Below are 20,154 nucleotides of genomic sequence, written 5' to 3'. Positions count from 1 at the left end.
GGGTCCACAGGTGCACCCTGCCACACCCGGCTTCTTTTTTTTTAAGAGTCAGGGTCTTACAATGAGGCGTAGTAGGCTGGTCTTGAACTCCTGTGCTCAAGCGATCCTCTCACCTCAGCCTCCCAAATGTTTTTTTTAATTATAGCTGAATCTCTATGATTGAAATGAAATAAGATGAAAAGCTTTCTGTTTTAATTTTGGACTCCTTCTACACCTCACAATTGGTATTCTTGCCCTTAAAAAGAAACAAACAATATTGTTTAAAATCACTATTTTGTTATAAGTTATAAACTAGTTCAACAATTATGGAAAACAGTGTGGCGATTCCTCAAGGATCTAGAACTAGAAATACCATTTGACCCAGCCATCCCATTACTGGGGATATACCCAAAGGATTATAAGTCATGCTGCTATAAAGACACATGCACATGTATGTTTATCGCGGCACTATTCACAATAGCAAAGACTTGGAATCAACCCAAATGCCCATCAGTGACAGACTGGATTAAGAAAATGTGGCACATATACACCATGGAATACTATGCAGTCACAAAAAAAGGATGAGTTCGTGTCCTTTGTAGGGACATGGATGCAGCTGGAAACCATCATTCTCAGCAAACTATCGCAAGAACAGAAGGCCAAATACCGCATGTTCTCACTCATAGGTGGGAATTGAACAATGAGATCACTTGGACACAGGAAGGGGAACATCACACACCAGGTCCTATTGTGGGGAGCGGGGGGGGGAAGGGATAGCATTAGGAGATATACCTAATGTAAAAGACGAGTTAATAGGTGCAGCACACCAACATGGCACATGTATACATATGTAACAAACCTGCACGTTGTGCACATGTACCCTAGAACTTAAAGTATAATAATAATAAAAAAAAAATGGCAAAAAGGTAATGCAATTTAAGCTTTTATTACTGGTGCACTATATTGACTACATTTAAATGAGGAGTAAAAAGTAAGATTTAACTTACTACCCTCCCTTCTTACTGTGCCACATAAACACATTAAATAAATAGTAAGGCAAGAGAATAATAAACAAAAGTATTTTGAGATTTAAATTCATGAATTAATAGTAACTAGTAGCAAAATTATCTGAAATCATATGAAGGATTGGCGGGTGATAACTTGAGTTGAATACTATGCATCAATTAAAGAAATTTTTAAATAGTTATGATATCCAGGTGATATAATAGCATAAATACAATATAGTCATGTAAATATAAGTATAAATTTATAAACAAATTAAGTAAATAATCTTGATTTAAAACATTACAGAATGACTTCATTTGGGTAAAAAAATGATACTTAATAATTACACATATAGAAAAATAAAGGAAGTACATTTACTAAAATAGGGGTCTTTTAAGGTGGTGAAAATTATAGATTTCTTTTGTTCATCTAGATTCACTTTTATATCAACATGTATATGATATAAAAAGAGAATCAATACAAAATAAAATGGATGAATTATTTATTTATTTGAGACAGGGTCTCACTCTATCACCCGGACTACAGTGCAGTGGCATGATCTCAGCTTACCAGCCTCAACCTTCTGGGGTCAAGTGATCCTCCTGCCTCAGCCTCTCGAGTAGCTGGAACTACAGGCATATGCCACCACACCTGGCTTTGATGTATGTGTGTGTGTGTGTGTGTGTGTGTCTCTTTTACTTTCTTAAATAGGATTAAATTCTGTATTTAAATAAACTTTTAGAGGAAAAGACATTTATGTTGCAATAGGTAGGTCAGGTTCAAGAAAACAGGATGTAAGACAATACCATACATGGAGTCTTCATTTATGGTATTGATATACTTGATTTTTGTGTGTGTGTGTTTTCTTTCTTCTTTTTTTGGATATATTTGATTTTTAGTAGAGATGAGGTCCCCTTATTTTGCCCAGACTGGTCTCTAACTCTTAGGCTCAAGTGATCCTCCTGCCTCCACCTCCCAAAGTGCTGGGATTACAAGTAAGAGCCACCTTGCCCGGCCTGGCAAACAGTTTAAATCTGGATCATAATTCAGGTACTCATGAGCCCAATTATTAATTTAAAGTTAGGTCACATGATTAGAAACCCACGAATGTGGACCTCATAAGTTAGTTTTATGAAATCTATAGTGAATCACATGATCTATGCTTGCTATAAGTGTACTACAGGGGATTCAAAAGTGAGTAAAACATATATGAAAGCTTTATTATCTATCATAACTTATGTTTCTTGTATAGTTTGAGCCAAATTAAATCTCAGTAGCTCAAAATTAAATAATTATATATGCAACGCTTCCAAGACTCCCTGGGTCACTTAAATCATCTTCAACAATTATGGCAAGCATTCACGGATCAGGCCCTGTTTTCTACAGTGCTAACTGCTCAGGTTACAAATTGTTGCTCAAAATTTGACATAATGCTGGATATCTCCCCATATCCCATCTTTTTAAACTTTAAGAAAGATGTATGACATAACTAGCCGGGCGCGGTGGCTCAAGCCTGTAATCCCAGCACTTTGGGAGGCCGAGACGGGCGGATCACGAGGTCAGGAGATCGAGACCATCCTGGCTAACACGGTGAAACCCCGTCTCTACTAAAAAAATACAAAAAAACTAGCCGGGCGAAGTGGCGGGTGCCTGTAGTCCCAGCTACTCGGGAGGTTGAGGCAGGAGAATGGCGTGAACCTGAGAGGAGGAGCTTGCAGTGAGCTGAGATCCGGCCACTGCACTCCAGCCTGGGTGACAGAGCAAGACTCTGTCTCAAAAAAAAAAAAAAAAAAAAAAAAAAAAAAGATGTATGACATAACTAAACATTCTACTATCTCCAAATCTGAGGGCTCAAATGGAATATTATTTAGAGATAATGATTAATGCATTATATAATTAAACCTACTTTAAGGGAGTATCGTGTCTAAAAGTAAGTTGGACAAAATTAGCTTTATTAACAGAAGGGAGAAGATAGGACAATATTTATTGAATAACTACTATGTATTTTATTTCAAGTGAAATAAAATACAAACACTAAGAACATATTATTTATTAATTATTATTATTAGGTCTTACAGCAACATTGCCTGACAAAGACAAAATACATTCTTAATATAATACCCTGAAGTAAACAAGGCATAAGAGTATTTAGGTGAATCATCCCCATTCTAGATAACTGGCAATTGAAGCTTAGAAAAGTTTAGTATCTTGTCCAAGGATAAACCATTAAAATGTGGCAGAGCTGAGATTTGAACCAAGGATTTACCAACTATTAAACTTTCAAAGACCACCCCATTCCCTTACAAGATTGTCTTCTGTTCAAGCCATAGATTCTATAACTTGTTAAAGGAAAAAGATACTGTATATCATTACTAAATAAGTCACACACAAAGAATTACAGAACAAAAATTATGGAACACTACAGTTCCCTATCTTACCAAAATTACGAACATGTGACAAAATCTCTTTTATGTATATATTGTACACAAAATAGAATTTTTATTCTATTTATCTAGCTTGGAAAGATATCAAAATTTTAAAAATTGGCGACAGGATGGGCACAGTGGCTCACGCCTGTAATCCCAGCACTTTGGGAGGCCAAGGTGGGTGGATCACAAGGTCAGGAGATCAAGACCATCCTGGCTAACACGGTGAAACCCCGTCTCTACTAAAAATACAAAAAAATTAGCCAGGTGTGGTGGCAGGCGCCTGTAGTCCCAGCTATTCGGGAGGCTGAGGCAGGAGAATGGCGTGAACCCGGGAGACGGAGCTTGCAGTGAGCCGAGATCGTGCCACTGCACTCCAGCCTGGGCAACAGAAAGAGACTTAGTCTCAAGAAAATAAATAAATAAATAAATAAATAAATAAAAATTGGCAACAAATGTACACCTGCTAAAATTACCCAAGCAGGGAAACTATCCAAAAGCTTCAGAGTACAAAAATCAGACTGATGCTGACTATGCTACTTAAGTAGCTAGTTCCTAAGTGAGCTAACAGAAAATTAGAAAAGTAACTACAGCTAGACAGTGTTTTAAGGATTAAATAAATGTGTAGAGTATACGTGGTCATAGTAGACACCTCTAAATTTTAGTTTTCCCTAGTTACGGAATGATAGCACAGTGCCAAATTAATCCAAATGGGAGTCAGTTTCTAACTGCTTTCTAGTTCTAGTCCCAGTGAAGCCTCCTTTTTTCTTAAGCCGACTACAGTGAGTTTCTACTTTGCAACATTTTGCTATGCTGTATATAATGCTTGAGTTCTCAACTTTTTCCTGTCTCATCAAATTTTATCTAGCAACTTGCTCCCTTAGAACCCTAACCATTTGACAGAGAAATCCAGATGGACTGAAAAACATCTTTTTCACTGGGGAGACTGCGTAACTAACGATATCGGAGATGAGGTAAAGGAGAAGGCTATGCCTTCTGACAAGGCAGTAGAGAAGATAGAATGGGGACAGGAAGGATCTTGCAGGCACTGGCTATCTACTTCCACCTAATTACAAGAAGGAACTTGGCAAACAAATGAAGCAACTCTTTAATGAACTGCTAAACTACTTTGTAAAAATAGCACCTTGAAAATGAGGAAGATAAACAACATATACAAAAAAATGACAAAATGGCATTTAAGTCTATAATGGCAGAAGGCTGTCATACTTGGTATAAATTAATGGTTTAGATTAATTTAGATTAATGGTTTAAGCAACTCTGAGAGTTAACATAAAAGTGCGTTAACACAAGAAAGATAATTTGATATAGAATAGCAGTGTGTCACAATGGCCAGAGAAGTCTGCCACCTGCTGATGGAAAAATGGAATTGTATAGATTTCCCTACTGCTGTTTTTAAGGAGAGAAAAAAAAAACCTATCAGGTATGGTTTAATGACATTACATGTTAAATAAGTTGTTAGGCTGAAGATATAAACTGCAACCTCTAATTTAAAAGAGAATAAAGGCTAAAATAGGACTTAAGATTCTTTATATCTCTCTCTCTACTTTAATAACTCTAAATATGTGATGCCTGAACTATTTTTATTTTTATTATTTTTATTTTTCATTTCTTTAGTTTTTTTGAGACGGAGTCTCGCTCTGTCACCCAGGCTAGAGTGCAGTGGTGCAATCTTGGCTCATTGCAACCTCTGCTTCCCAGGTTCAAGTGATTCTCCTGCCTCAGCCTCCTGAGTAGCTGGGATTACAGGCATCCGCCACCACGTCCAGCTAATTTTTGTATTTTTAGTAGAGATAGGGTTTCGCCATGTTGGTCAGGGTGGTCTTGAACTCCTGACCTCGTGATCCGCTCGCCTCGGCCTCCCAAAGTGCTGGGATTATAGAGCCACCACGCCAGGTCAACTGAACTATCTTTAAAGCAAACAAAAGAGGCAAATATGGAAACTATTTAACATAAAATACACAGGGAGCATTCAAAGTACTATGAAAATTAAGGATAATCCAAAACACCGTGCAAAAAATACAAAGTCCTATAGATTTCACCTCTGCAATCCATCTCTTTTCTGTCTTCCTCTTTCTATGGCTCCTATAACAGTTTAATACTTCATTATCTTTAATACAGGTTTATTTTCATTCCTGCTCCCCACCTCCAGATTCTAATAATGTTAATTTAGTGTGTGCTCAGTTATCAGTTTAATTGTATCAAAATGCATTCCAGATGGTATCACTTATTTTAAAAACCATACCCAAAGACTCTCTAGCAAATAAACTGCAAATATCTTATACTAATAGAGAGGTTCTACAATGTGGTCCCAACACACTTTAAAAAATCTTGCTGCTTTTAAAAAAACAATTTTAAAAATATATAAAAGCAATACATGCTTATATGTCAAACAATATAAAAAGTTAAAGGATGAAAAAGTTGAAGTCTCCCTTCCCAGTCTCATCCTCCCAAGTCCAGTCATTAGTAAAACTAGAAACAGCTTCAAAAGTTTTTTTTTTTTTAATTTCCAATGACAGAAGGATATACGTGTGTATTTCTTTTGGGAGCACAACTGTTCTGCAACTTGCCTTTCCCCTTGTCACCATTTCTTGAGCTTTTTAAAATGTTAACATAGCCCGACACAGTGGCTCACACCTGTAATCCAAGCACTTTGGGAGGCTGAGGCAGGTGGATCACCTGAGGTCAGGAGTTTGAGACCAGCTTGGCCAACATGGTGAAACCTCGTCTCTACTAAAAATACAAAATTAGTCGGGAGTGGTAGCAGGTGCCTGTAATCCCAACTACTCGGGTGGCTGAGGCACGAGTATCACTTGAAGATGGGAGACAGAGGTTGCAGTGAGCCGAGATCGTATCACTGTACTCCAGCCTGGGTGACAGAAAGACTCCGTCTCAAAAAAAAAAAAAAAAAAGTTAACTCATACAGATTTCTTTTTCACAGCTGCCCAATATTTTATTATACAAATGAAATATTATTCATTTAACCAATGGTATACTGCCTTTAATAAAGTAAATGAAAGTACCTATTTTTCTACATCCTCATCACTCTCTTTATACAGTAATTGTCTGGCAGCCCCAATTCTAACTATTATTTGTGAGCAAGTAACCAGGAAGTTTTGTTACACATAAAATTTACATTTTGCTGTGGTAATAATTTGAATTATTTACTTAAATGATTCTCAAGCTTTAGCACATATCACAATCACCTGGAGGGCTTGTTAAAACAGCCTGCTGGGCTCAACCTCAAAGTTTCTGATAGTTTGTCTGGGGTAGGGCTAGACAACTTGCATATATATCAAGTTCCTGCTCAATGCTGATGCCATGGACTGGGACCACTCTTTGAGAACCACTGGTGTAAAACACTAGTATATGGGACCCTGTATTTCAAAATAAGGTTTCATCCTTCTCTAGTTGTCATGGTTTATATAACCAGCTCTTATGAGCCTTAGCCAGGTTGTAAAAAATTGCTATATTGTAGGAAAAAATGCCCACCTCTTGCCCCCCAATCAATGGCTAGTACTGGTAATCAAGGTGAAGAAAGTAAAAGGATCTAAAAATGTAATGAGCCTGGGCAACATAACAAGACACTTTCTGTTTTGGTTTTTTTTGGAGATGGAGTCTTGCTCTGTTGTCCAGAGCTGGAGTGCAATGGCATGATCTTGGCTCACTGTAACCTCTGCCTCCTGGGTGTAAGTCATTCTACTGCCTCAGCCTCCCGAGTAGCTGGGATTATAGGCATGTACCACCACGCCTGGCTAATTTTTGTATTTTTAGTAGAGACAGGGTTTCACCATATTGGTCAGGCTGCTCTCAAACTCCTGACCTCGAGATCCGCCCACCTTGGCCTCCCAAAGTGCTAGGATTACAGGTGTGAGCCACCGTGCCCAGTAACAAGACCCTGTCTCTAAAAATAAAATTAGCCAGGCATGGTGGCACATGTCTGTACTCCCAGCTACTCGGGAGGCTGAGGTGGGAAGATGGTTTGAGCCCAGGAGGTCGAGGTTGCAGTGAGCTATGATTGCACCACTGCACTCCAGCCTGGCTCACAGAGCGTGATCCCATTTCTTAAGATACATAAATGAATGAAAGAAAAAAGAACTAATGGCTTTTAGTCAGAAAAAAATTTGTGATTAAATTTAAAATGTAAGTATCCAGTTAAAAGGGGACTCCATCTGTTAGGCAAATGAATTAACAACAAAAGGAAAGAGAAAAAAAAATTGTAAAGCTAAAACTGTTTCAGGAAGGAGCTGTTTCTAGCTAACATAAAAGTAGCTCACTAGATAAGAGAACAACTTTTCATTAAAGTTGAAAATGTGGTTAACTTGTGGCATGCAGATAATCTACAGGAAACATGACAAACACGATTTGAAAGGACAAAGTCATATATGCCTGGCACAAACACTTCCATGTTTGCCAATTTGGGAATTCAAGATCATCTTGAATATAGCCTTTGATAATGTTAAGAGTTTAATGGGCTGGGCACGGTGGCTCACACCTATAATCCCAGCACTTTGGGAGGTAGAGATGGGATGGCTTAAAGACCAGGAGTTTGAGACCAGCCTGGGCAACATGCCAAACCATCTCTATAAAAAAAAACAAAAATAAGCCAGGCATGGTGGCATGTGCCTGTGGTCCCAGCTACCGGGGAGGGTGAAGTAGGAAGACCACTTGAGCCAAGCAGATCAAGGCTGCAGTGAGCCATATGGTGCCACTGCATTCCAGCCTGGGTGATAGAGCGAGACCCTGTCTCAAAAAACAAACAAACAAACAAACAAAAAGAATTTAATGTATTTTCCTGTTTTTCAAACTGGAGCAATCATGATTTTTATCCTTCAAACATCACCTCAGCCATGAATCATTACCCAATGTCATCTCCTGTTTCTTTATCACATAGCCTTTTGTTGCTATGTCTCACAACCTTACACAGGTTGAATATCCTTTACTCAAACTGCTTGGGACCAGAAGTGTTTCTGATTTCGGGTATTTTGGGATTCTGGAATATCTGCACACACATTATATGGTGGGGATGGTGCCCAAGTCTAAATATGAAATTCATTTATGTTTCACATCCACCTTATATACAAGGCCTAAAAGTAATTTTATAAAATATTTTACACAATTTTGTGACTAAAACAAAGTTTGTGTACTCTGAACCATCAGACAGCAAAGGTGTCAATATCTCAGCCACTTGTGTGGCATCATGTCAGTGCTCAAAAAGTTTCAGATTTTGAAGCATTTTGGATTTCAGATTTTCAGATTAGGAATGCTCAATCTGCATTCATTTTTGGAGTACTATTAGGTCTATAGTTTTGAAGCTAGTTGTGACACATAATTGGGAGATTAGCTTCCATATCTCACTAGGACATATGAAGGAGGTGGCTATGTGTTGAGAGCTACTTAAAATCTAGATATTTCAAGTGTGAATGAATATATCTTTACTCGGGGTAAACAAAAGATACAAGCTGTTGGGCATGGTGGCCCACAACTGCAATCCCAGCACTTTGGGAGGCTGAGGCAGGCAGATCACCTGAGGTCAGGAGTTCAAGACCAGCCTGGCAAACATGGCAAAACTCCACCTCTCCTAAAAATACAAAAATTAGCTGGGCATGGTGGTGCATGTCTATAGTCCCAGCTAATCAGGAGACTGAGGCATGTGAACTGCTTGAACCTGGGAGGTGGAGGTTGCGGTGAGCTGAGATCATGCTACTGCGCTCTAGCACAGAGTGAGACTTGGTGTCGAAAAAAAAAAAAAAGAAGATAGAAGCTATTCTGAGTTTGTGTTCTCTACTGCTGTATTATGAGTACCCATTTAATAGACTCTCTCCCTTTTTTTCTTACTAATAACATCTCATTTTTGTTGGAAAGTGGCAATGTGCTCAATCAGAAAACAATTCTTCAACTTCACTTACATAAGGGTGGCCATATAATCTTGTTCTCTCCAATTATGCGTAAGCAGAAAATTCAGCTTGACTGAAATAGGTATTTTCTTCCCTGATTCTGCCTTTCTGCTGCCTGAAACATGGACGCATTGGCCATGACTGCAACGACCATCTTATGACCACGAAGAAAAGACAAGGGAAATGTCAAAGACCTATGCCTTGATATCCTTATGGCCCTAATTAACACAAGCAACTGCCTGTTTTCTGGATTTCTCATTCCATTAGAAAAATAAAATTTTCTGTTTATTGAAGCCACTGTTTTGGGGTCTCTCTTTTTCTCAGTCAAGTGCAACTAATTTTAAAAGAGACTAGCTAGTCAGGTGGCTCATGCCTGCAATCCCAGCACTTTGGAAGGCCGAGTTGGGAAGATTGCTTGAGCCCAGGATTTTGAGACCAGCCTGGGCAACACAGCAAAGTCTTGTCTCTACAGAAAATAAAAAATTAGCCAGGCATAATGGCTCACGCCTATATTCCCAGCTAACTGGGAGGATGAAGCAGGAGGAATACTTGAGCTCAGGAGTTTGAGGCTACAGTGAGCTATCATCATGCCATCGCACTCCAGCCCAGGCAACAGAATGAGACCTTGTCTCAAAAATAAATAAGACCAAAAGAAAAGCACCCATCCAGACCCTCAAGGAACATAAATAATAATAAACAATACAAGACACTGTATAAATTGCTATATTATGAGAAATCATCAGGAAATGCCAAAGGAATTCAGAGAAAATGTTTTACAAAACGAATCAAGATGTCAAAACAGGTCCTAAAAAGTCATAAATCTAAGCACTGATATAAATTAGATAAAAATTGAGATATGGAGATATTTTAAAAGTCTGTCCAGGTATGGTGGTTCATACCTGTAATCCCAGCACTTTGGGCAGCCAAGGCAGGAGGATTGCTTGAGCCCAGGAGTTTAAGACCAGCCTGGGCAAATAGTGAGACCCTGTCTCTCCAAAAAAGAAAATAAATTAATAAATAAATTAAAAATTTAGTTTAGCCAGGTGTGGCGGCACATGCCTGTAGTCCCAGCTGCTCGGGAGGCTGAAGTGGGAGGACTGATTGAGTCCAGGAGTTTGAGGCTGCAGTGAGCCATGATCGCTTCACTGCACTCCAGCCTGGCAGCAGAGTGAGACCCAGTCTCTAAAATAAAATAAAATAAAATAAAATAAAATACAATGTCTATTTGATTCACTAAAGCAGTTATTTAAAACTTGGGCTGCTTCTCCCTTCCTTTTTAAAATACACACTCAATAGTGGGCTTTCCATTAACTCAGCATAATACCCAGAAAATATCTCACTTTTTTTTTTTTTTTTTTTTTATGGGGGTTTTTTCTTTTTTTCCCCGCGGGGGTGCAATGGTGTGATCTCGGCTCACTGCAACCTCTGCCTCCTGGGTTCAAGTGATTCTTCTGCCTCAGCCTCCCAAGTAGCTGGGATTACAGGCACGCGCCACCACGCCCAGCTAATTTTTTGTATTTGTAGTAGAGACGGGGTTTCTCCATGTTGGTCAGGCTGGTGTCGAACTCCCAACCTCAGGTGATCCACCTGCCTTGGCCTCCCAAAGTGCTGGGATTACAGGTGTGAGCCACCGCTCCCGGCCCTTTTTTCTTTTTTTAACTGCTCCTTGAGGAGCAGGGCTAACTCATAGGCAATGCCCCCAGAGTTGGCCTATATTGCCTTAAAGTGGAAGAAGGGAAGAAGTTTTTGTTAACAGTTTATCTACTAGGACCAGACACAGTTGGCACACACCTGTAATCCCAGCATTTTGGAAGGCCAAGATGGGTGGATCTCTTGAGCCCAGGAATTTGACACCAGCCTGGGCAATGTGGCAAAACCCCCATCTCTACAAAAAATACAAAAATTAGTTGGGCCTGGTGGTGCATGCTTTAGTCCTGGCTACTCTGAAGGCCGAGGTGGGAGGATGGCTCGAGCCTAGGAGGTGGAGGTTGCAGTGAGCTGAGATTCAACCACTGCACTCCAGCCTGGGTGACAGAGTGAGACCCTGCCTCAAAAATAAAATAAAATAAGAAAAGAAATTTATGTCCTAGAAAGAAATACAGTAAAGTTTCAAAAAAAACCCACATCAGCTACTTAAGTAACAGTTGGTGTTAACAACAAAGCAGTAAATAGTTGAGATATGTTTAAACTGGAAATGACCATTTTTAACTGGTTGTAGAGGTTCTAGTGACAGTTCCATCTCCCCTATCCTGCTGTCTAAATAATTTCCTACCTTCCTTGTTGCTCTTTAGGGGCTAAACTTAAGACTACACATTCGTTCTGGTGTTGTGTTTGCATTTTACTTCACTGGATAAATACTCTAAGAGAATTTAATAAAGGATATTAGAATAACTGAAGAAGATTAAGCAATTTCATTTTTTTTTTTCCTTTTGGTTCTTTCTTTGAATTCTAGTCTCATCCTCTTTTTGGTAGCTTTCTATTAAAGAAAAACTGAAAATCTGCTGATAAAAATAGAATGCATTCTGGTATTGCAGGAGAAATTAGAAAAGAAGTTGGTAGGTAACATTTGAAAGAGGTGTCATTTAGTAGGAAAAAATCAGATTAACTGGATAGAAGTAAAGAATGAAGTAGGTGGAGGCAATTAATTAATCTAAGGCTGCAAATAATAAGATATAATAAGAATATGGAGAATAAGTAACTATAACTCAGTATGAGTAGTATTATTTTTTTTTTTTGAGATGACATCCTGCTCTGTCGTGCAGGCTGGAGTGCAATGGCGCGATCTCGGCTCACTGCAACCTCTGCCTCTTGGGTTCAAGCAATTCTCCTGCCTCAACCTCCCAAGTAGCTGGGATTACAAGCACCCGCCACCACACCTGATTTAAAAAAATTTTTATTAGAGATGGGGTTTCACCATGTTGGTCAGGCTGGTCTCAAACTCCTGATCTCAGGTGATCTGCCTGCCTTGGCCTCCCAAAGTGCTGGGATTACAGGTGTGAGCCAACGTGCCTGGCCCAGAGTAATCTCTTTCAGACAGACAGAGATGTTCCGTATTCGCTTCAAAGGGCATCTGTCCACATCTCCCCTAGAACTTTGCTAGACTGATTATTCTTTCTCCTCTGCTTATCTTTAACCTTTTGCTTTTCACTACTCCTCTGCCCACCAACATACTCGTGTGCCAACCGTTTGAAAAACAAAACAAAATACCCATCCTCAGCACAACTATTTCCTCTGCCCAATAGTCGTTTTTAGTTTTCTTCACATCATTGTTTTACCAATGGTGGCTCAACCCCCTGCTTTCAGACCAACTTCTGACCTTGTCATCAACTTCTGACCTTAGAGAAGATGGACACAGCTAATTCTGTCCCTTCTTTTGGAAACATTTCCTGTTATTCCACCTCTGACAGCTTTCAGCGTCTTTAATGAACACTCCTTCAATGTTAGGCATTGCCAAGTTTTCTGTTTTCTTCTTGCTGTAAAACTATGGATGAGAAATAATATCCATCTCCACACTTGCCACTGAGAGGTTAGACATTTGGGAAAATATTATTTCTAGCCCCAATTTCTCTTTAGAGCAGCACCAGCCTTCCATTTTTAGTTGCTGTTGCTAATAATAACAATAAGTAATGTATATGTTGGTTACTTTGGGCCAGGTACTTTTCTAAGCACTTTAAATATATTTACTATTTCATGAACATTTCTACTTGGTCATTTCTCGATCATCTCAAATTTCATATGACTTAAAGTGAACTTGTTATTCCACATTTCCCTTACCTCCTGGCTACTTTCCAAACCTGCCCCTTTTTCCTCCTCTTCATCTTGGCTAATAATATATCCAGAATCAGCAGTTACCTGATAACCTTAAAGTTATTTCTTCTTATAATTAATCCCTTTGTTTAATGATAACCAATAATAAGCTCTGAAAGAAAGCAATTATGTTCTAGGTACTGTGTTATCTCATTTAATCCTCACAACCTATGAAGTAGGTACTATCATTATCTCCCAATTAATATATGAAAAATGGGAGATTCACAGAGGTTAAGTAATTTGCCCAAGGTCACATGGCTTGATAAATGAGAAAAACCAGATTCAAAACTAGGTTTGTATGACTCTACAGTCTGTGCTGCCACAAAGTCCCGTTGATTTTATCTCTGAAATGTTTGTCTCCTGATCCCTCATTTCCATTCCTCTTGCTAGTGGCATAGTTTAAGGCCTCTAATCCTCTTTCGCAAGAAATACTACCAACCTCCTAAATTTCTTTCTTTCCAGGATCTTCCCTTCCAATCCACTTTATTTTCATAAAACACAGTGTTGGGTTTTTTGTTTCTTTGTTTTGAGACTCTGGGTGACTCTGTCACCCAAGCTCGAGTGCAGTGGTGTGATCGCGACTCACTGCAGCCTCAACCACCTTGACTCAAGAGATTCCACTTCTGGCCCGTAAGTAGCTGGGACTACACTACAGGTGTGTGCCACTGCACTGGCTAATATCTTTATTTTTTGTAGACAAAGGGTCTCCCTATGCTGCCTAGGCTGGTCTCGAACTCCTGGGCTCAAGGGATCCTCCCGCCTCAGCCTCTGAAAGTGCTAGGATTGCAGGCGAGAGCCACCTTACCTTGCCAAAGTAAACCTTCGATGATCTTTTGTTGCAAAATAAAGAGCAAACTCTTTATAAGGGCTTTACAAAATTCCTTTACAATTGAGTTTCTTGATCCACATTCCCTTTCATTCTTTTCTTTTTTTTTGAGACAGGGTGCTCCCACCTCACCCTCCCGAAGTGTTGGGGTTACAGGTGTGAGCCACCATGCCTGGCCATGACTGGCTTCTTCTGTACATTAATCTTGCAGGCCTATGGAATATTTCAGCTGTAGCATAAACAACCCACTAGCAACTTCCTCATGTCTCTCAATTAAAAACTCCTGAAAGACAATGCATCCTTTTGAGCCAAGTCCCAGAAGTTACTGGTTTTCTTAGCCAGTTAGATAGGCCCAACTTGGTTAGGTAGTTAACTCTACTAGCTGCGTCCAATATGAGCTATGTCTATTGGACATCATGGGTTTGCAGAGATTTTTCTGAAGGAGGAGGGGAGAGGATGGGCAGAGCAGACCCACATTATTACAGAAAGATAGAACCAGGATTCCACCCCAGGTCTTCTGACCTCCAGTCAAATACTTCTTCCACTTAAGAAGCAAACTATTAAAATTTAAAAAGTTAACATGAGCTGTTTTCACTTTTTCCATTGAAAAGCTACTAGCAGGCTACACATATATTACAATCTGAATCGATACACTACGCATACATGTAAATATTGACTGATTTCTTTAGTACAAATAAGTTGGTATTCTTGATAGGTCTTCATTATTTGTCACAAAGATAGCAAACTGTTCCTATGATGGTATCATTGAAGGATTTTGTGAAAACATTGATTTTTAACCTTACTTGGCTTAGAGAAGCGGTATAACAGACCAATCTACAGTTTAAGCACAGACAGGGAGATATGGCAACTCGGTTTTTTCCCCTACATAGGCATTATTAACCTTGGGTTGTGGGCAAAAGCAAGCCAAGTTTTCTAAGCAGGAAAGCAACAAGAGCAAAATGAAACTTCTGAGATAAAACCATTTGCTGCTGTGGGCCTATAGAAGTGGGAGAAACGAATTTTCATAAGCCTTTAGAATGATTAAGACCCTTTAAGAATAAACTAATTCAAAATTGTGGAATATTATTGTAATATGAGACAAGTGGGAACTTTTTTTTTTTTTTTCAAAGAGGGTCTCGCTATGTTTCCCAGGCTGGAGTGCAGCAGCTATTCACAGGTGTGATTACAACCTTGAACTCCCAGACTCAAGTGATCCTCCTTTCAGCCTCCGAAATAGCTGGGACACTGGCTACTTTTAATTATGCAAATCTGGCTGTATTCAACCTGGGGTCAATACAACCTACAGGACAAATCGTGTCTTTCATCAGTTTGAACATATTGCAGGTGCTGAGAAATTCCAAGTATTACAACCTAAAATGATATTATTTAGTGTAGTAGATTTAAAATTTTTCTCTGTCATCTGACCCTAGATGTTCATCTGACCCTAAATGTTCACATGTATAGCACACGGTCAGGCGTATACCCAGGATTATGCATTTCAGAAAATACATAAGAATCCAAGTTTGTGCAAGAATTGTCTTCCTTAGTGGGATCTAATTAAAATACAAACCGAAACTAAATATCCTCATTTTTGAAACGAATTACTTATAATGTATCTCAAATGTAATTATTGACACACCCTCTTCGATAAAAAATTAAATTCGAAAATTTATACAAGAGCTTTGGGAGTTAAGATGAACAAAAATATATTTCGTGGGAGTTTTGAGACAAGAAGGAATACATTCAAACACAAAATAAACTATCCTGAATTTCTTCTGGATTGTCATTCTTGTAAAATTTTAGATATTGCACATTTTCATAATCTAACTCATGGCAGTCCCAACATAATCTCTGCGGGAATTGCAACTAGATGAGCGGCAACGGTTTGACGCGGATCCGGGAGGAGGGCGGGAGCAAGGCAGGGAGAGAAGGAGCGGCCTGCCCAGGACCTGCAGCTTATCTCTAGAGAAACGGGTTTTGCAGCACAAGGTAGCCTGTGTCCGATTCATCTATTTTCTGCCTTGCTCCTTCAAATGGAAACCTAACAAAGACCACAGGCAGCCGAGGGCCGCGGCCGCAGCCGCAACCCTGGTCACCAAGCCCGAGGAGTGGCCGCACGCGGGGCAGCCGCGTCCTCCAAGCTGCTGGTCCCGAGCTAGCGAGATCCCAGCCTGACAGGCGACGCCGGCAGCTCCCGGTCGCGACCAAGCAGCGGACAAGGCCAGCTGACGGCCCAGCCGGTCCCTCGCGTGCTCTGGGCGCGCCGAGCCTCCACACTCACCATCTCGATGATCTTGGTCTTCCGCCCCGTCTTCCTCTTCAAGGTGAATATGTACTGAGCCAGCACCACCCCCGCCACCAGGGCGCACACGCTGGCGCTCGCTACCGCGCCCACCCTCGCCACGGCCGCGCGGTCCATGGACGGGGCCCTCATGCGCGTCCCGGCAGGAAAAAAACAGGCAACTCGCGGAGACTGCGAGTCTCAGAAGCGCGGGATCCCAGAGCACCAGGGACGAGCCCGCGACACCCCTCCCCGCGCAGCTCCGCCCCCACGAAGCCCCACCCACACGCCGTCGATGGGAGAGGCGGGGACGCGGCGGGAGGGGCGTGGCTTGTGCCGGGAGCCCAGGCTGGGGGCGGGCCTTCCGCAGACTCAGGGTCTCAGGAGCTGCTGCCATGGCAGGGCAGAGTATTGCAGTAATTATCCTTCTCTGCTAATGAGGATTAGGCCGTGGTTCACTCGAGCCCCGCCCCAATAGAAATCTAATTCCAACCGCGGCCCACTCAGAAGTCGGTTGCCACCTTTGCGCCTCAGCCCCTCTGGACTCCGGCCCCCAGAAGGCGGTGCGGCACGGTGTGACCTGCGCAGTGGCGTCCGTTGTAAGTGCTATGACAACCGGGCGAAGACGGCTCAGAATTAGGCCGGGGAGGGTAGGTGTCCCTTCCGCCGCGGCCGTCGGGTTTCTGCTACATCCCATTCGCCGCCTCCGAAATCCTTTCCTCCTCTGTGTGAGCAGAAGGGCTTGCAGTTGTTCTCTCCTGCCTAGTGTCTTCCAAGGGATAGATGCCATTTCCTCTGCTGGTCTCTGGGGGTGACGAGGGGCGCAGCGGAGCTTCTTGGGGAAATCGCTCCAACTCTGTGGAGCTGGTGGTGCTGCCTGGTGGGGCCCCCTCTTCCCGGGACGTGGAACAACTTTCAGCCGGAGGACGAGAGGAAATAGTTGTAGGAGAGGAAAAATTGTTTCCTTCTAGCCTTTTAGATTATTTGGCTGGTCTACAAATTAAATTGATGTAAGACAGAGGAACATGAGAAAAACAATTTGTCGACCGAAAGGTGAAATAACAGGCACTAAAACTTAAAGAAATCATTGTTAGTTTTATTATCGGCCAAGTTTGAGGACTTAAGCCTGGGAACATAGACTCAGTATAGACCGAGAACGTGTCCCAAAGTAAGTTAGCTGGGAGTATAACCTGAGGAAGACTGAGTTTTAATACTGTAATATTTGATTATCAATATCTATATTACTGTGTCATTTTGTCTCCAGAGTAATTTTTTATGAATCCAGTTTTGCACCAAATAGCAATATGACTTAAATGTTGTCTGATTGTGAGGCCTAAGATGGTCACAGCCTCATTTATCTTTCTTCCTCAACAAAAACATCTTTTTTTTTTTCCATATATTACATATTATTTTGAATGGGTAGAGACTAAAGCCATGTTTCTATAATTTCAGGATTTTAAACATTTTGTAGACAATAACATTCGTCTTGAAGCTGTGTACAATCTAAAACAGAAATGGAGTTCCAAATTTTGTTTTTGTAATATGGCCCATCAACTGCACATGGGAAGAATGTGGGTACTCTGAAATGTGATGTATATTTTAACTAGTTATACTATATCATAGGTCTGATTATCATATATATGAGATGTTAAAGCTGTAGGAGTAAAGTCTATTAGACTACAAACCCTGGTAGTAAATTTCCAGGAGGAAAGGGGGTCCATATGTTTTTGTAAGTGTAAACCTTGTCTTTCTGAATCTAAGAGGGTTGGCCATGTTTGGAGGCCATTTCAGCTTCTATGTGAATTAACATATTAATTACTCTTATTGAAAGAGATGAAAGATCTTGATATGGTTTGACTCTGTGTCCCCACCCAAATCTCATTTTGAATTGTACTTCCATAAATCCCATGGGATGGACCTGATGGGAGATAATTGAATCATTGGGGTGTTTTTTTATATACTGTTCTCGCGGTAGTGACTAAGTCTCACAAGATCTGATGGTTTTATCAGGGGTTTCCGCTTTTGCATCTTCCTCATTCTCTCTTTGCCTGCTGCCATCCATGTAAGATGGGACTTGCTCCTCCTTGCCTTCTGCTGTGATTGTGAGGCTTCCCCAGCCACGTGGAACTGGAAGTCCAATTAAACCTCTTTCTTTGTAAATTGCCTAATCTAGGGTATGTCTTTATCAGCAGCATGAAAACAGACTAATACAAATCTCTACAGGAACTACAAAATACTGATGAAAGAAATCGGGCCAGGTGAGGTGGCTCGTGAGTGTAATCTCAGCACTTTGGAAGCCCGAGGTTGGGGGATTGCTTGAGGCCACAAGTTTGAGACCAGTCTGGGCAACATAGTGAGACCCTGTCTCTGCAAACTCTGCAAAACCAAAGAAATTAGCTGGGCATGGTGCTGCGTTTCACTCTTGTCCGTGTGAAGAGACCACCAAACAGGCTTTGTGTGAACAACAAGGCTGTTTATTTCACCTGAGTGCAGGCGGGCTGAGTCTGAAAAGATAATCAGCAAAGGGAGATGGGGTGGGGCCATTTTATAACATTTGGGCAGGTAAAGGAAAATTACAGTCAAAGGCGGGTTGTTCTCTTTTGGGCAGGGGTGGGAGTCACAGGGTGCTCAGTGGGGGAGTTTTGAGTCAGGATGAGCCAGGAGAAGGAATTTCACAAGGTAATGTCATCAGTTAAGACAGGAACAGGCCATTTTCACTTCTTTTGTGATTCTTCACTTGCTTCAGGCCATCTTGGCATATAACCTGCAGGTCACAGGGGATACAATGGCTTAGCCTGGGCTCAGAGGCCTGACACTGCCTGCCTGTAGTCCCAACTACTCAGGAGGCTGAGGTGGGACGATTGCTGGAGCCTAGCAGTTGGAGGCTGCAGTGAGCTATGATTATGGACTCCAGCCCCGGTGAAAAGTTCAGGAGATTGAGACCATCCTGGCTAACACGGTGAAACCCCGTCTCTACTAAAAACACAAAAAATTAGCTGGGTTTGGTGGCGGGCACCTGTAGTCCCAGCTACTTGGGAGGCTGAGGCAGGCGAATGGCATGAACCCAGGAGGTGGAGCTTGCAGTGAGCCGAGATCATGCCACTGCACTCCAACCTGGGCGACAGAGCAAGATTGCGTCTCAAAAAAAAAAAAAAAAAAAAAAAGTGAGACCCCTGTCTCAAGAAAAAAGAAAAGAATGGAAGAAAGGGAAGGAAGGAAAGAAAAAAAGAAAGAAAGAATAGATGACACAAACAAATGGAAAAACACCCCATGCTCCAGGATTAGAAGAATTAATGTCATCAAAATGACTGTACTGCCCAAAGCAATTCAAATTTAACAATACAGATTCAGCAAATACAGATTCAGAAATACAGATTCAGCAAATGCCGATTCAACACAATACCTGGCAAACTACCAACATCATTCTTCATGGAATTAGAAAAAACAATCCTAAAATTCATGTGGAACCATAAAAGGGCCCAAATAGCCAAAGCAATCCTAAACAAAAGGAGTAAAGCTGGAGGTATCACATTTTGACTTAAAATTATACTACAAAGCCATACTAAACAAAACAGCATGGTACTGGTATAAAAATAGACATGACACATAGATCAATGGAACAAAATAGAGAAACTAGAAATAATGCCCCATATCTACAAAAACCTGTTATTTGACAAAATATACACTGGCAAAAGGACACCCTATTCAATAAATTATGCTGGGATAATTTTAGAGCCATATGCAGAAGAATGAACCTGGACCCCCATCTCTCACCGTATACAAAAATTAACCGAGAGGGATTTAAGACTTAAATGTAAGACCTGAAACTATAAAAATCCTAGAAGAAACCCTGGGAAAAACTCTTTTGGACATTGGCCTAGGCAAAGAACTTATGACTAAGTCCTCAAAAGGAAA

At 40.9% G+C, this 20,154-nt stretch overlaps 1 protein-coding gene across 3 annotated transcripts in view; it reads right to left on the bottom strand.

Moving 5' to 3' along the window:
* NT5C3A (5'-nucleotidase, cytosolic IIIA) overlaps positions 1 to 16,681 on the bottom strand; it is a 50,500-nt gene extending 33,819 nt beyond the window's left edge. The window contains exon 1 of one of the 3 annotated variants that reach the window (XM_025379104.1): positions 16,240 to 16,681. In XM_025379104.1, coding sequence (XP_025234889.1) covers positions 16,240 to 16,392 — 153 coding nt within the window. In that variant the 5' untranslated portion in view covers positions 16,393 to 16,681. The remainder of the gene's footprint in view (positions 1 to 16,239) is intronic. The other 2 variants (XM_025379106.1, XM_025379108.1) reach the window with 2 other exon arrangements.
* Between the last annotated feature and the right edge of the window lie 3,473 nt (positions 16,682 to 20,154).

The sequence above is a fragment of the Theropithecus gelada genome, chromosome 3 (genome assembly GCF_003255815.1).
Source record: "Theropithecus gelada isolate Dixy chromosome 3, Tgel_1.0, whole genome shotgun sequence".
Classification (NCBI taxonomy): Eukaryota; Metazoa; Chordata; class Mammalia; order Primates; family Cercopithecidae; genus Theropithecus; species Theropithecus gelada.
Note: the sequence above shows the minus strand (reverse complement) of the source record. Positions and strands in the feature narration are given on the sequence as shown.